Genomic DNA, 15,100 nt, shown 5'->3' with positions numbered 1-15,100 from the left:
TGAGAGCCGAATACACAGCTATAGTACAGCATCCATGCTTAAACGAGCAACAGATCACTCATCGCTATCGCTCTCGACAACCCTTGTCTTCTTCTTCTTCCGCCTCGTTGCACCAGTAGCAGCCTGCGGCGCATCGACCTCCTGTATGTCATCACTGTCGTCATCAACAATATCGTTGAAATCGTTTAAGCCAAGCTCATGATCATCATCTTCAACTTCATCCTCTGAAAACAGTACAGTCGGCCGCTCTGCCTTCTTCTTCAGCCGCAGATTTTTCTGCGGGCGCGGCGGCTGCGTATCGTCCGGCAGCCGCTGCGACGAGCTCGCCATCTCGATCGGCTGGTCGCTCCTAACGACAAACTCCTCGAGCTCGCTGTCGGGCTCCTCGTCGTCGTCTTCGCCGCTGGTGTCTTGGGTTCCAAGATCGATGCCTTGCGTACCGATGCGGAGGTGTGCTGGTGTGGGCTCTGGTGAGGACTCAGCACCTTCGGCGGCTGCAGAGCCATAAGAAGCCGTTCGGGCGAGTGGCTGGTTCTTTCGTGGACGGCCGCGCGGTTTCTTCGCAACGGGTAGGTCGTTGTCTGAGGCTGTGGCATTGGACTGGAACGACTTCGTGCGTTGGGCTGGTGTTTCCTTCTTTGAGCGGCCTTTGGTGGCGGCTTTCTTGACTACTGGTGTCGTGGAGTCGGCAGGTAGGTCGCGTTCAAAGCTGCGCCTTCGAGCTGCTGGGCTGACGATCCTTCGGCGGGCATCTTGGTGGCTAGCCAGCAGATCGTCCTGCTGCCCTGCAAGTGTCTTCCACCTTGCAAGCTTCTCGTCGTCGATCGAGCGTATAGCCTTCAATGCTTTCTCCACAGCATGAGTTGCTCGACTGTGCGGAACATACTTCGTGCGACCCAACAATGTCCAGCTGGTGAAAGATTTGTCTGTATCCGGAGGTCGTATCACCCCGTCCGCCTCGTCATCATCAGCGGTATGGGCATACTTCCTCTCCAAGTCCTTTTGCTGGACTCGGGTCAGCAACACATCTTCCAAGAATGGCAGTTGCGCGGGTTCAAGGATGCGCTCCACCGGTGCCTTCGAGGCCTTTGGCGTTGCTTTCTTCTTGGCCGGTGCCCTCTTCTTCGGAGCAGTGTTCTCCTCGCTTCCGCTGTCGTCAGACTCCATTCTTGACGCCTTGACAAAACCAGTGCGCACGCCATCAGGCATGTGAAACTTCTTCGGTGGCCGCTTAGCCTTCCCTTTACCCTTTGCCTTTTTCGACTTCTCGCTCAGATCGATGGGCTGGCTGTTCTCGACGGGAATCTCAATGACACGCCTGTCCACCACCGGCTGAACACCCTTCGGAAGGATCCTTGGACTCTTGTCTTCGTGATATGTGTACTTGCTGGCGTCCGCAATGGTCTTCTGGATGTAGCTGTAGTTGTCCTGCGCTTTGGCGTAGTCGTTCTCCTCTTTGCCTTTCATCAGCAGTAGTTGTACACGACCCACGCGCTTGCGTCCGGTTCGACCGATGCGCTGCAGCATGCGAATGGGGCTCGCAGAGGCATCATAGCACACAATGAGATCGACGTCGCCGATATCCAGACCCTCCTCACCAATGGACGTGGCCACCAGAGTGTTGTACTTGCCGCTCTTGAAGTCTTGGATAACTGCGTTTTGGCGCTTCTGATCCATGCCTTCACTTCCTTTGCTTGCTGCTTGTCCGACAAAAACATGCGGTCTGATCATCGGCTCATTGCGCTTGAGTACACGGCATATCTCCTCCGTACTGTCGCGATAAGAGGCAAACACCATGACACGGGTGGCAGATGGCGGCACCACAGACCCTTGCATGCCTTCACCGGTGTCCAGGAAATGGTTCAACACGACTTCTCGCAGATATTGCAGCTTTGGGTGGCCGATAAAGTCGGGATTGTTCGTCCAGCTGCGGATGTGGCTCATCATTTTGGTGAAGTCTTCCGACTGCACGATCTGCGCGGCGTACTTGCCCTTCATCTCGCCGCTGTCGACCTTTCGTTGGAAATCACGAACGCTCGAATGGAAAGGCCCAATGCCATGGTTCTTCAGCAACGGGATGCTGTGCGCTACACTCATCAAGACAGTGAACAAGGCATTCACCATCCCTTTAATCGGCATGGCAGCCTTCCGACCAGCGTCAGAGCTCATATACTTCTGGCGTCCGGTCGTCAAGCCGTACGGTGTGAGGCCCATCGGATCACGTTGCCAGTAAGCATTCTGCGTACATAGCTTGTCCAGCACAGGCTTCAATGCCTTGCTCATATGCTCCATGATGAGTATCTGCTCGTCGCTGTAGTCGAAAAGCTCGGTCTCTGTGTTCTTGCGATGCGTGTATTGCCTGATGTCGAGGGACTGCTCGGTTCGAAGCTGGACCCTTGAAACACCAAGATTGTCGATTACCGCTTGCACTGACTCAACAGTGGAGCCAGGTGTAGCCGTCAATGCCTGAATGCGGAAGCTGTTGTTGAACCTGTGCATGAACTTGACAACCTCAGTATAGGCGTATGCTCCTGTGGCCTTATGTGCCTCGTCCACAACAATGAGAACGATCTTCTTCGGATCGCAAATGCCAGTCTTGAGGTCGTTGATCACAGTCTGAGGTGTCATGAAGAAGACCCGCCGCTCCAGCCACTCTTCGGCGCGCCGTGCAGGTTGAGTCTCGCCAGTCATGAGCACAGTCTCGTGGCGAGGGATGCCAACAATGTTGTAGCAAGCTTCCATCTGCTGTGCGATGAGCGGTTTGGTGGGGGCCATGAACACGATCTGGGCGTCCTTCGTCCAGCGGAAGTAGTTCAGCATGACGGTTGCTGCTATGAAGGTCTTTCCCAGACCTGTGGGCAGTGCGACTAGAGTGTTGTGAAACAGGCTGCGTGATACAATGTTGTACTGGTAATCTCTGATAGTGCCTAGATTCGTGGGATAGACCCATGTCTCCATGGCCTTGTCGTCCAGCTTGTGATGGGTAGGCTTCTCTTCCTTGTTCTTAAGCGGCCAAGCGTGCTTCTTGTTAGCTGTTTGAGTGGTCGAAAGTTCTTGAGTAGCAGCCTGGCCAAAGATGGTCATCTGCTTGAGACCGTGTTGAGGGCCGCGCATCCCATGGACTGGAGCTTGCGAGGCCGTGTACTGCGAGGAGATCTCAATGATATCTTTCTGCGGCGACTTCTCCGGAGAGGAGGAAGAGAATGCATCGGAAGGCAGATCTTCCAGCTCATGTGATACAGCGTGCTGGCCTATGCTGTTGTCTGCCGGGCGAGACTGATTCGTCCGACGATGTATTGTCTCCTCTTCAGCCTGCAAGCGTGCTGCGAGTTGCGCATCGCTTTGATAAGTCATGCCGCGGGCAACAGTGCGGTTCTGTTGCAGATTGTTCAATGTGGTCTGCCTAGAACCGACTGCCCCCTTCATGAACCTGCCATTGACTTGTCCGACACCATTACCAGTACTTGGCCTCTCTCCAAACAAAGGAGGTGCAGGAGGTGGAGGTTTTGGCCGTTTCCAGACCGCTCCTCGGAAATGGCTTGGACTTGAATCAAGACCAACCTGCGTCTGTGTGAAGATCTGATCCGGGAACTGGGCCCCATTCACCGGCGCATGTATCCTGTACTTCGACTGCTTCGCAGCAGCTTCACCTCCATCCTCCCCAAGCTCGCCAGGGAAGTAGTACTCCGGATCTTCTTCCGCTTCGCTGTCTGAAGCTGTGCGGTCCTGTGTCGGTAAAGTACTACCTCCATCGGTATGCTTGGGCAGACTTGGTGCCTCATCATCCGTTCCGCTCCATTCGAGCTCTTGCGAAGCTGGCCCATCAACTTGCGAAGGACCTGGCCCTGTCCGTTGCCGTTTCGCGGGTCGAGGGCTATTCTCGAAGCCATGATGCTGAGATGCTTCCACTTGTGTAGCCGCCGCTATGAACAAGGTGTCATCGTCGTCGGATCCGTAGTCCTCGCTGTGCGGCATCGTGTATAATCATTGCGCGTGGTGGATGTCAGAGGTGAGGTCGGCGTTAAACGCGAAGCCATTAACGCGGTATGCGCGCGAAAGTCATGTGATCTCCAACGTCACTCTTGGCATGAGCACATCTTCGAGTCCCGGGTATCATGAGATGGAACAACACTGCATCAGGACTGCCTCGTGCATCTCAGGCTTTGTCTGTACTGGCATCCTCTTGAAAAGGTAAGATGCGCAGTCTTCACGAGAGACAAACATAGAGTGGGTTGTCGGTCGACGGCATAAGCTCACAGTGCGAGCTTACCAAGGACAGATGGAGACATCACCTATCTCCGCACCATTTTTCAGCCCGTGGGGGCGAGGTATAAGTGTATACCCTTTGAAACATCTCGTTACGTTGCGTCGACATTCTTCATCAGGGTAACAACGTATCCTTTCGAGCCATCATCCATCAGTTGATTCCGTTCCACCATGCCAAAAGAACCAACCGGGGACCCGAAGTCCCATCCGACCTCCGAGTTTGCCAACGGCATCACTGGTTCCTGCCTCTGTGGAAGCATCACGGTCACCATCAACGACAATGAACTCTTCTCCAAACAGAGAGGCCACCTCTGCCACTGCGCCAATTGCCGCAAGGTGGCCGGCTCGTACGTCTCATCAAACCTCCTGATCGAAGTGGGTAAAGTCGAGATCAAAGACAAGAACGGCACGAAGAAGACGTACGAAGATCGGGAAACTCTCAGCGGCAACCCAGTCTACAGGAGCTTCTGTTCGGAGGACGGAAAGTATGCTGCTCACGACGGTTCCTTCTCGATAAACGGCGCTTACTGACTCCATTCAGCCCCATCTGTTCGGAGACGTCAAACTACCCGGGCAAGATCATCATGAAGCTCGGGATGTTCCCACGCATCCCGCAGCCGGAGGTAGAAGGTTTCGGGCTGCACAAGCATCCATGGGAGGGCGGTCACGATGGCGTTCAGGTCTATGAGATGAAATGGGCTGGTCCTGACAAAAAGCCGATGGCTTGAACTCTTCACGTAGTTGTGGCAAACAGCTTTCAGCCTCTCTAAATACAGTGTCGAATGCGAATCGCAGGTTGAACATTACGCTCGAAGTCAGATCATTACGGCTGTGGAACCGCACCAGGCTTCGGCCTCGCCATTTCTCCCATAGCAAACGGCTCATCAACATCAAAAACACTCCTCTTGTTGGTCCGCCGGCCCCGTCCATTAAGGTAATTCGTAGCATAAGTCCTGCACGTGAAACTGCTCTTCGAGCTACTCGGGAACACATAGCTCACCACTGTCGTCGCCGGAGCCGTAACAGTAATGTACTGCCCTGGTCCAGCCGTGATCGTAATCTCTTGAGCAGATGCGGTGACCGTTGGACCCGTGACTGTCGAGATCTGATTCGACACGCTGACGCTGACTGTTGTTGTTGTGACAGTCGTGGTGCTGGCAGGAAGGTAGACGATGCTGACGAGGCGGGTCACACCGTACGAAGTCACGTAGGAGACGCCGTTGGAGACGTAGGTGCTGACGAGTGTGCTGACGGCGTATTCGGTGTAGGGGACGAGGGAGACTTCGGTTCCGTAGCCTGTGCCTACAGTTCAGATGGGTTAGCGGTTGATTCAGCAGCAGCGAGGAAAGACTTCTCAAAAAGCCAGCCGCAGCAAAGGCCTTTACTCACCTGGGCCCGTTCCTGGTCCATTTCCGGGACCATTTCCAGGCGGACCATCTCCGGCCACTGTTTGAGTGGGGGCTGGAACGTAGATAATGCTAACTCCCGTCGATACACCGACGGCTGTTGTCTGGGTCACCCCGTTCGACACAATCGTGCTGTAGACAGTCCGGGTAATGTACTCGGTCGTGGGTACAAGTCCGGTGCCTGCCAATTGCTATATTAGTATGCTGAACTTTTGTCTCTTGCGATGGGAAACGCTCACCTGGTCCTGTGCCTGGCCCGTTGCCTTGGGTCATGTCAGTGAGAGCTCAGAGTATAGATCGAGGGATACCACAAACATACCTGGTCCAGTTCCCACGCCTCCGTTGCCGCCGCCTCCGTTTCCAGATCCTCCGCCATTGCCTCCATTGCCTCCGCTTCCGCCACCGCCCACAGTGATAGTTTGAACGACCGTAGAACCACCGCTGACGTAGGTAGAGCCTCCAACAACCGTCGTAGTCCCTCCGCTGAAAATTGTTGATACTACGGTAGATCCTCCATCCACGATGGTGGACAATACTGTCGAGCCGCCGACAACGACAGTCGAACCACCTGTGACGTAGGTAGATCCTCCAGTAACGACAGTAGTAAGAGCAGGAGATGCCGTCGTAATTCCAGAGCCTCCGTTCCAATTGCCGCCATTGCCTGGACCGGTACCATTCCCACCGCCCCCTGGTGGAGTGTAAGGAGTCGCCAATCGAGCGCTGTCCACGCCGCGTTGGCGAATACCTGTACTGCCGGCCTTGAGCTCGCAGTTCTCATCTTTCCGATTGCTATACCAGCTAACGCCAAGGCAAGGTGATGAGATCATGAAAGACATGATGTTGTACATATCGCAAGAAGTAACACAGCTTGCTAAGGAATCTTGCGTCTGCATGTCGAGTGAATCGTCGGTGAAGTATGTGCTGCACTCAATCTGGTAGATCATTCCCATAGGTGAAACGAATTGAGAGTTGTCGCTACTCGGGCAAGTTGGAAGCCCAGTCTGAATAGGCCCACCGCCAGAGCCGCCGCCATTGCCCCCACTTCCTCCAGAGCCGGTTCGAATCTGTGTGTACGTCACAGTATGGCCATGATTGTCTGTAGTGGTCACGATAGTGGCACCACCCTGGCCAGGAGTACCGCCGATGATGTAGCCAGAGGCGGGACATACGTTCGGTATGCAGCTGGTGATTGTGTGCGTGGTCGTAAGGACCGTCGTTCCATGGCCTGGGCGGCGTGTGCACATTCCCCTTGTGATGGAACCGTCTCCAACACCACCAGAAGGCATTGAGCCGCCGCCGCCGCCAGAAGGAGCTCCAGTAATGACAGTTGGTGTGAGACCGCAAGTACGGCACAGCATCGCACTGCCGCCTCCCGCGTTGCCTCCAGCGGGCATCGAGGAGCCTCCGGTCATAGTGTACACATAAGATGAACCGCTCAGGTCTGACATATAGCTGCCGCCTGGTGGTACAGTAGACATGATCGTCGTTGTGGGAATGACGGTGACTGTTGCACCAGATGGAAGGGCTATCAGTCGGATCAGTCAGGCCATCTCAACCAACTTGAAAGGACAAATCTTACACAGTGTTGTCGATGGTGTCAACGTGGGATTGATCGAAGTGCCACCAGTGGCTGCCCGATTCTTGACACCATATATCAGGTTGGTGTTGGAGGACTGTGTGCCGGAGAAAGAAGACTTCAGAGTGCATTGATTTGACGTTGTGTCAAACTCCACCCCGTAGCATCCACTGAGCGCATCGCAAAATGCCGCGCAAGCGGAGAATGAGGCTGCGTTGAGGGGATTGCCAATGTTGTTACCTGCGTAGTCGGTGTAGCATCCAATGCTGTAAGCCACACCATTGCTGTCAGTGAAGACCTGGTTCGCCGATCCTGGGCAGACGGGATCCGCAGTTGAGGTTCCTCCTGAAATTGAAGCACCAATAGCGCCTGGCACGTACGATGTGCCCGTGACGGAGCTGAGAAGCGTACAGTTGGTGCCAATGTAGTTGAGTGCCACGCACCCTGTCGTCCCATCACACAACGACTGGCAGTCGTTGAAGGTAGGCTCGATTGCTCTCTTGACTTCGCTCTGACTGATTCCCGAGGTGTCGATGACCGTTCCTTCATACACGATGCCGCACGTCACATCGTAGTTGTTTCCACTTGAGCTCGAACATGTCGACTTGGAGTCGCTGCTTGCACATAGAGAAGATGCTTCCGTCCGACACGGTGGAGCGGTGGTACTCGGGCTTGTGCTTGTCGCAGCGCCGCCAGTGGTAATCAAGCCGGAGCCAGACGTCCCTGCAGTCATGGAGGTGACAGAGCCCATGGGTGTGCTGACGTCAGAACCCGAGTACCCAGGATTCCCCATCGTATCCCTCAATCTGAAGCACGAGGTGCGGTTGCTGGTGGATGGGACAAAGATGCCCGATGACGACTTCAACTCGCAGCTCCCGGTCTCTCCATGCCCACTGTCGCCTTTGACAAACGTGAAGCCAGCGCATCTCGAATCCAAACTGCAAGAGGTGAAGCATCCATCGAAACCGCCATTAGGTTCCGTAGAGTAGGAGATAGCATATGCTTGGGTGGTGGTGTCGGTATTGCAACGCACAGAATATGCTGCCCCTGTCTGATCCGTATAGGCGGAGTTGCAGGGCAGGGTAGAAGCGGCCGCCATGCTGCTGGTACGTGTCGCAGATACTCCTGGAGAAGTGGCTGGTGCTGAGCTGCTCTTAATATTGCTGCTCATGATCTGGGACCCAGCGGTATACGAGATCGCGGAAGCTCCAACTCTAGCCGTCGATGATGGCATTGCGGAAGACCTACTGGTCGGCAAAGAGACGACGAGTGTTCCAGCAATCTCATCAGCAGTCCCTGCTACAAAGGTGGCTCCCTGACGCTTCAAATAGCACACGCCGCCAGGATAAGGATACGGGACCCACGTCCATGCTGCACACTCGTTGGTTTCGTCGCAGAGAGTCATACAATGAGCATAATCAGTGGTGGTGAACGTCGCCTCGGAAAAGCTTCCCTCAGTGGTGTCGGATCCACACGCGATGGTGTAGTTGCTTCCGTTGACATCGGTGACGGTCTGTCCGTCTATGGCCGGGCAAGGTCCCGCGGGAGAGGGCGTCGATGCCGAATCTGAGGTTGTGGTCGTGCTCGATGCCGGCTCAACCAAAGACGCCAAAATCGCAGCCGCAACGCTTTCCCCTGGCAAAGTCGAAAAGTACTCTGCTTTGAAGAAACAGCCACCGTCGAAGTAGAAGTTGACGCCAATGCAAGTATCTGTTTCGTGGCATGCGTCGATACAAGATTCGAAGTCAGGCTCGCCATGGTATCCAATGTCTCCAGGGTTTGTCGTAACGTCGCACATGACGATGTAGCGAATGCCCGATGGATCGGTGTAGGCGGTGCCGTTTGATGCAGGGCACTGCAGACCGGCTGATGCAGAAGGATTTGCGGAACTCGAAGTTGCTGATGAGATTGTGGTCGACAAATCTGCCAAAGACGAGCTTGTTGACAAGACTGCTGCGGAGGAGCTAGATGTAGAACTCGAGGGTGATGACACGGCTGCTGAAGATGAGGAGGACATCACTGCGGTTGTCAAGGCCGACGATGATGGAGAAGCGGTAGACGACGAAGAAGACGCTGAGGAGGTCGACGAACTCGAAGATCGTGTTCCCGACTGCGAGGTGGAGGCAGAAGCCACCGATGACGATGAGAACGATGCCGCCTGACTCAACGAAGAATATGCTGGAGACGTCGAGGAAGTCGATGATCGTGTCCGCGTGCGCGATGTCGAAGATGACGCCGCCGTCTCGCTGGATGAAGACTTTGTCGACGAAATAGACGACAACGAGCCGGTGTACGCTTCAGAGGAAAGACCGGATGTCGTAGCACCCATACCTCTAGGAATGGTATTCGTGCTCGCGGTCGCCGAGATGGAAGACAGGCTAGTGCTGTAGGATAAAGATGGCCTCGCACCCATTGGCATTTGGTATACCCTGACCGAGTTGATGGACCAGTACGCCTCAGTGAAGGCGGAAGGGTTGTCGCCAACATAATTCACGCACGAACCCCAGCTGTTCTGGCCTGGCGATGACGGACAGCCTGCGTACTGTGTGAAAACATTCCCCGCCCAGTCGCCGCAGAAGTCTGTGTTGATGATGATGCTCATGTTGTTGAAATGCTGATCAATCGGACACTGGCCTTGCGCGTTGTAGACTGGCACACCGAATTGCGACACGTCTGGTGCGCCGATCGTAATGCTGGTGGGAATGTTGTTGCGACCAAAGAACCAGACCTTGATGTAGTTTGACGTCCACTCCGTCGCATACACACCACCATTCGCGCGGTTCAAAGCAGCGCCGTAATTGTTCGGGGTGTTGGTATTGCTCGCAGATGAACCGCAACCGGAGTTCCCATTCACATCCTTGTTACAGTCGCTTGTCTGGAAATCTCCGCTCTGTTCGGCGCCTGAGATGGTACAGTTGTTGCTGGTGTGCAGGGACATGGAGTTGTGATCAATAGTGTTCACCCCTTCGATGATGTCGATCTCTCCATTTGATGGCCAATCCGGCCCAAGTAGCCAGTATGCTGGCCATGTTCCGCAGCCATATGGCATGTGGACAAGGTCCAAGATGAACAGCCCGTGGGTGTACGCATTGTTGCTCACCAGGCGCACTGCTGGCCGGCCTGGGCCACCATTCGGATAGCGATTCGTAGTATCGACACTAATGATTGTTCTGCCTTCTGGCGAAGTGGACGCCAGGCCGTTGCGTTCAGCGACCGTTTGGTTGACGTATCTAACGATAATCAGCCATCACTTCCAATCCTGACTCGGAGGTGCTCACTGGACGTGGCCGTTTGTAGGATCATATCCCTGGGACGTGTGAGCTGGCATTTAACCTTAATGTTGCTCACACTCACACTGTAGAAGCTGAATTTGTCGAAGAACGTTGTGCCCTCATAGTCGTCCACCAACTCATACGGGGCCGCGCTGGGTGCTCCATTGCCGTCGAAAAAAGAAGCGCCTGGGAGATACTGAGCTGAAACAAGTGAACGAATGGACAGATAGCAAGCGAATGCAGCCCTCGAAACGAGTGGCGAGGTGCGCATCGCGACAGACGGAGTATGTGATGCTTGAATGTGTTCTAACTCGTCTCCAACAGGTCGAGGACCTTGGATGTGTCTGTGGCTCCAGACGCGTTGTTGATGGACCTACCTTACCATGTCATTCCAGCTGGCGGGCCGAGATGGCGGACTACATGCACCTACGCATTCCAGAGCCCTTTGACGAGATTGTGGTCATAGCATCCACCCAATGCGACGAAGCAGGGCAGGTTGCCATGATCAATCGAAGCAATGGGATGGACAAAAGGGAGTCTCCAAGCTCATGAGAAGGCCCGACGGCCGTTGCAATGGCTTTTGGTCCGCAGAGTCACGGGAAATAAAGCCATCATGTAGTCTAAGGCCACAGTCTCAGGCTTCATAGTGGTTCTGAGCGTGAACCGATCTTGCAGAATCCGAAAGTCGAGGTTGTGTAAAGAGCTATGGAGTAAGAGGCGCGGTGGGCTGGAGTTTGGATTGAAACGAGAGCTATTTCAATCTTATCCAAAGCACGTGACCGTATTGACGATAATCAGGCACCGTGGGAGTCGAGCACCATAGATCATAAACAAAAACGTGATTGCATTGATGATAGTCCAATGACACTGTAAGAGTCGAGCACCGTATACCATATCAAGAATGCTACCTCTCGCCTACGGGAACTCAAAGATAGCCACGGTCTGACAGAACCCATTCTTGTTTTGCGCCTGCGGCACCAGCGAAACGCCATCCACCTCGACCATGTTCGCCGCCGCCTTTGTGCTCATCGCGTACAGGTAGATGCCCTCGCTCTGCTCCAAACTAATCACCTGAGTCTGGCAGTTCTCCGTGATCAGACATCCCTGGTCGTAGTTGTTGAAGAAGGAGTACAGCCCGCCGCCGTATACGTAAATGTACGTGCTGTTGAAGAAACGCAGGCCGAAGGTCTTGTAGCAGGTCGCTTGGTAGCACTCATCGAACGTCGGGTCGGAGTAAGCCGGGTTCGTTTGCCAGGTCGACAGGGCGTCTGGGTTATTCTGCATGTAGCTGCGACAAATCGTTAGGTCGCTGACAGCTTTGTAGAAGCATGAATGACTTACGCGGTCTCGCTCTGAAGAACCCCAAGATAAATGTCCTTTGCGTTCGCGATGTTGTAGTTGTAGAGCATACTGTGCTCGAACGAGCCCCCATAGATCCAAACGGGTCCCTGGCTCTCAACAAGCAGACCCCTGCCATTATATAAGTCAATCTGGTTATTCGGCGGCAAATCGAGCTCGTGGTCAGCGACCCAGCCCCAGTTGTTCGACATCATCAGAGAGGCGGTGTGTGTGAGATGGAGAAGCGTATGCGCCGCCCAGCAAGTCTTGTTCGCGCCATGCGCAATGTTCGGGGTCTTCGTGCACCGGTCGGCCTGCAGCAGCGTGCCGTTGCTGCCGCCGATGCGCCAATGCGTATCCCATATGCCCGTCGAACCCGGCGTTTCCCCCGCGAGGTTCCATTCCATCAGAATCGCACCAGGCGCTGGCCCTCTGGTCTCAAACACAATGTCGACGATCTCGGTGGTGCCGGTGTCGCCAGGACGTCCAACGACGACGGCCGGGACAGGCGCGAGCTCGTTCTGGAACACTGGACTGGAGCCGTCAATCATGATTAGAGGCCAGATCTCTCCTTGAATTTTGATGTTGTTGGGGATCCGGATGGTGTCCCTGATCAGGTACGCCCCGTGGTCAAAGTATGCAATCTCGTCTGGTGCTATTGAGTTCAAGAAGTTCTGAACATTTGTAGTGTCGTCCTGAAGCCCATCACCGTGACACCCGAAGTCGAATGAGCTCTTGAACTTTTCGACGGGAACGCCTTCGTACTGTGGCCGGCCTCGCTCCCGCCATTTGCCCTCGGAATCAAGCAGACTGGCAGGTTTAGGTGGAGCTCGTACCTCGCCTTGCATGCGCGTGTAGTCTGCCGTCGCCTGGTAGCACGTGAGGTTTTCAATGACCACCTGAGATTCGTACGCGGTGTAAGCACTGCCCTGGATGAAACTGTCCACTTTGCGGTTACCAGGGAGTAGGACGGTGTTATTCTTGAAGATGATGGCTGGGTTGGTGTTCCTGAAATCGACGTTGTCGAGGACCATTGTGCCGGCTGCAGATGGTGTGCTGTTGCGGGAGAATGATGTGACGATTCCGTATTGAACGTTTGTCATAACGCTGTCCTGGAGGATTACACTGCCGGTTGCAGGGACCAGGCCTCCTTGGCTTAGATCGAGTCCGATCCCGCAGTTGTTGATAGAGATACTCTTGTAGTTGAAGACCCAATTCCAGTTTTGGAAAATCGCAGTTTGGCAGTTGTTGAACGTCAGGTTGCGACAGGTAAATTGTTGGTTGCCGGAAAAGAAGCCCACTTCACCGCCATTAATGATGATGTCTTCGAGCAGGCCTCCAGATCCATTGTCCATAAAGATACCCTGCTGCTGAGTCTTTTCGTTGGGTCCGCTGACTACCATGTTCATGACCAGATTCTGGAGAGACGTAGCTTGCGCGACCTGCCAATGGATGCAGTGTACAGAGCGTGCAGGATCGACCAGCGTGATATCAAGCACGAAATTCCGGATCTGGCGCCAGAAGTTGTTCTGGTTGGTATACCAGTTGTAGCCGTAGGGTAGATAGACGTTTGAGTCGAAGAGCCCGATGCCAAAGAAATTGGGCAAAGCCTTGATGACTGGCAGGTTGTTGGCATCACCAATGAATTGCGTGTAGTACCATTGGACCAGTGGTGCGCTGATCATATATGTGCCTGGAGGGAAGTACACAATGGCCGGTGTCGTGGTCTGACTGTCGCAACCAAGCCCACATCGATTGCCATCCGCAGTCGCATTGTTGATCGCATAGGTATCATCCGTAACGCCGTCACCCTTGGCGCCATAGTCCCTCACATTACGCCATAGGACGTATGATTCGTTGCCGTAGGCTATCTTGCCTTGTCGTTTGATCTGCGACATCCAGTAGGGCTTTCCAGAACCGTAGCGCTTGACGTGGCTGTGAGTGTTTGGCGGTGCCTCTACTGCGTCCATGTTGTTCAGTGCTTGGATCTCTGGTCCGACATATCGCATGGCACCCTTCTCCAGCTCAGCCGCGGTGTCGGGCGCCGTGAGAAGGCTGTCTTGGCCCCCAAAAAGTGGTACATCTTTCGATGCTGTGGAGCTCGCGAGAAACGAAAGAAAGACTGCTAAAAAGAGTGTTGGACGGCCCATGTTGCCTAGTGATATCGTTGATGGCACCAAGTATGAGCTGAAGAGCACTCAATCCCAGCTTCTCCCAGAAGCATGCCCGCGACGCGTTCCAAATGTTGTCGTCCGTCCGAGGAATGCACCATCCAACGCCAGACCTTTTCCTCATCCTGGCGAAGCAAGGAATCGCCGACAAGTCCAGAGCCCGCCACTTTGTTCAAACGACTGTGTATCGAGACATCCTCAGCCATCACCCTCTCCCTCCTCCAAGTCCCATCCGCTGCTCACGACTCACTTTGGCTCTAGCCGCCCTCGTCTGGGCTGCAGGAGTCAGATCCTCTTCTCTAGGATGAGCGCCGTTCTCGACGGTGCTCTGTTCACTGTTCTGCGAGCTATCGAATCCTTGACTTTGCATAGCATCTCGAGCACTCTTGCGCTGGTCGTACGCAGCAATGTCCGCGGTGGTCAGCGAGATCTTCGTGGCCTGGCGTGATAGCATGTTGTATGGTGATTGATCTGTAGTGAATGGCAATACTGGATATCTATGAATGTCTGTGTTCGCCAGAATATGTATGTGTGAACGAGGGTACCGTGTCCGCGAGGAGGTACGAAGTCAACTTCACGCTGGCTGTGAACTGAGGTGGACCGAGCGCTCAAGGCACGTGACTAAGCATGTGAAGGCGAACCTGACTTTGAATCCCGATACTTACTTGGGTACTCCCAGACTGAACTATCGCTTCAACACGTGCCTCGAGTACTGAGGATTTTCCGCTATTCACTATGCCCAACGTATACGGTACAGTGCTCCAAGCATTTCTACCTCTTCAGCTCACATTCAAGCACTTTCAAGATTCTCTCAAGACATTTAGCCGACCTGCACACATAGCCCCACCCCTGCCATCTCATATCATTTCCTGTTCCTGTCAGGCTTCTATCATCGTACTCCGCATAGCAACCGCACAATGACGGACTTGCGGAAATGCTCTTCTATTTTCCCACCAACAATCGTCCACAATGTCTCCTCGGGCTCTCCCGAAGAGGAGGGCAGACCACTCCTACACACTCACGAGACTCCAGCAATGGGAAAATCTTGGAGTCTGCGGGACAGGGAGTTTC

At 54.3% G+C, this 15,100-nt stretch overlaps 5 protein-coding genes across 5 annotated transcripts; 1 reads left to right on the top strand and 4 right to left on the bottom strand.

Moving 5' to 3' along the window:
* Positions 1–54: 54 nt before the first annotated feature.
* Positions 55–3,975, bottom strand: MPH1 (3'-5' DNA helicase; the record flags this gene model as incomplete). Its single annotated transcript, XM_064801127.1, has 1 exon — positions 55–3,975. The coding sequence occupies one exon, from the start codon at positions 3,973–3,975 to the stop codon at positions 55–57; it is 3,921 nt and encodes a 1,306-aa protein (XP_064661078.1).
* Positions 3,976–4,437: 462 nt separating this feature from the next.
* On the top strand, positions 4,438–4,994 carry LTR77_003871 (uncharacterized protein; the record flags this gene model as incomplete). The annotated part of the gene is made up of 2 exons (XM_064801126.1): positions 4,438–4,751; positions 4,808–4,994. 2 exons carry the CDS (start codon positions 4,438–4,440, stop codon positions 4,992–4,994), a joined length of 501 nt encoding a protein of 166 aa, XP_064661077.1.
* Positions 4,995–5,089: 95 nt separating this feature from the next.
* Positions 5,090–7,150, bottom strand: LTR77_003870 (uncharacterized protein; the record flags this gene model as incomplete). The annotated part of the gene is made up of 3 exons (XM_064801125.1): positions 5,090–5,568; positions 5,656–5,853; positions 5,992–7,150. The coding sequence occupies 3 exons, from the start codon at positions 7,148–7,150 to the stop codon at positions 5,090–5,092; spliced, it is 1,836 nt and encodes a 611-aa protein (XP_064661076.1).
* A 63-nt stretch (positions 7,151–7,213) lies between these two features.
* On the bottom strand, positions 7,214–10,791 carry LTR77_003869 (uncharacterized protein; the record flags this gene model as incomplete). Its single annotated transcript, XM_064801124.1, has 3 exons — positions 7,214–10,478; positions 10,527–10,555; positions 10,603–10,791. The coding sequence occupies 3 exons, from the start codon at positions 10,789–10,791 to the stop codon at positions 7,214–7,216; spliced, it is 3,483 nt and encodes a 1,160-aa protein (XP_064661075.1).
* Positions 10,792–11,435: 644 nt separating this feature from the next.
* On the bottom strand, positions 11,436–14,008 carry LTR77_003868 (uncharacterized protein; the record flags this gene model as incomplete). Its single annotated transcript, XM_064801123.1, has 2 exons — positions 11,436–11,808; positions 11,862–14,008. The coding sequence occupies 2 exons, from the start codon at positions 14,006–14,008 to the stop codon at positions 11,436–11,438; spliced, it is 2,520 nt and encodes an 839-aa protein (XP_064661074.1).
* Positions 14,009–15,100: the final 1,092 nt, after the last annotated feature.

The sequence above is a fragment of the Saxophila tyrrhenica genome (genome assembly GCF_035928015.1).
Source record: "Saxophila tyrrhenica strain CCFEE 5935 chromosome Unknown scaffold_5, whole genome shotgun sequence".
Taxonomy (NCBI): domain Eukaryota; kingdom Fungi; phylum Ascomycota; class Dothideomycetes; order Mycosphaerellales; family Extremaceae; genus Saxophila; species Saxophila tyrrhenica.
Note: the sequence above shows the minus strand (reverse complement) of the source record. Positions and strands in the feature narration are given on the sequence as shown.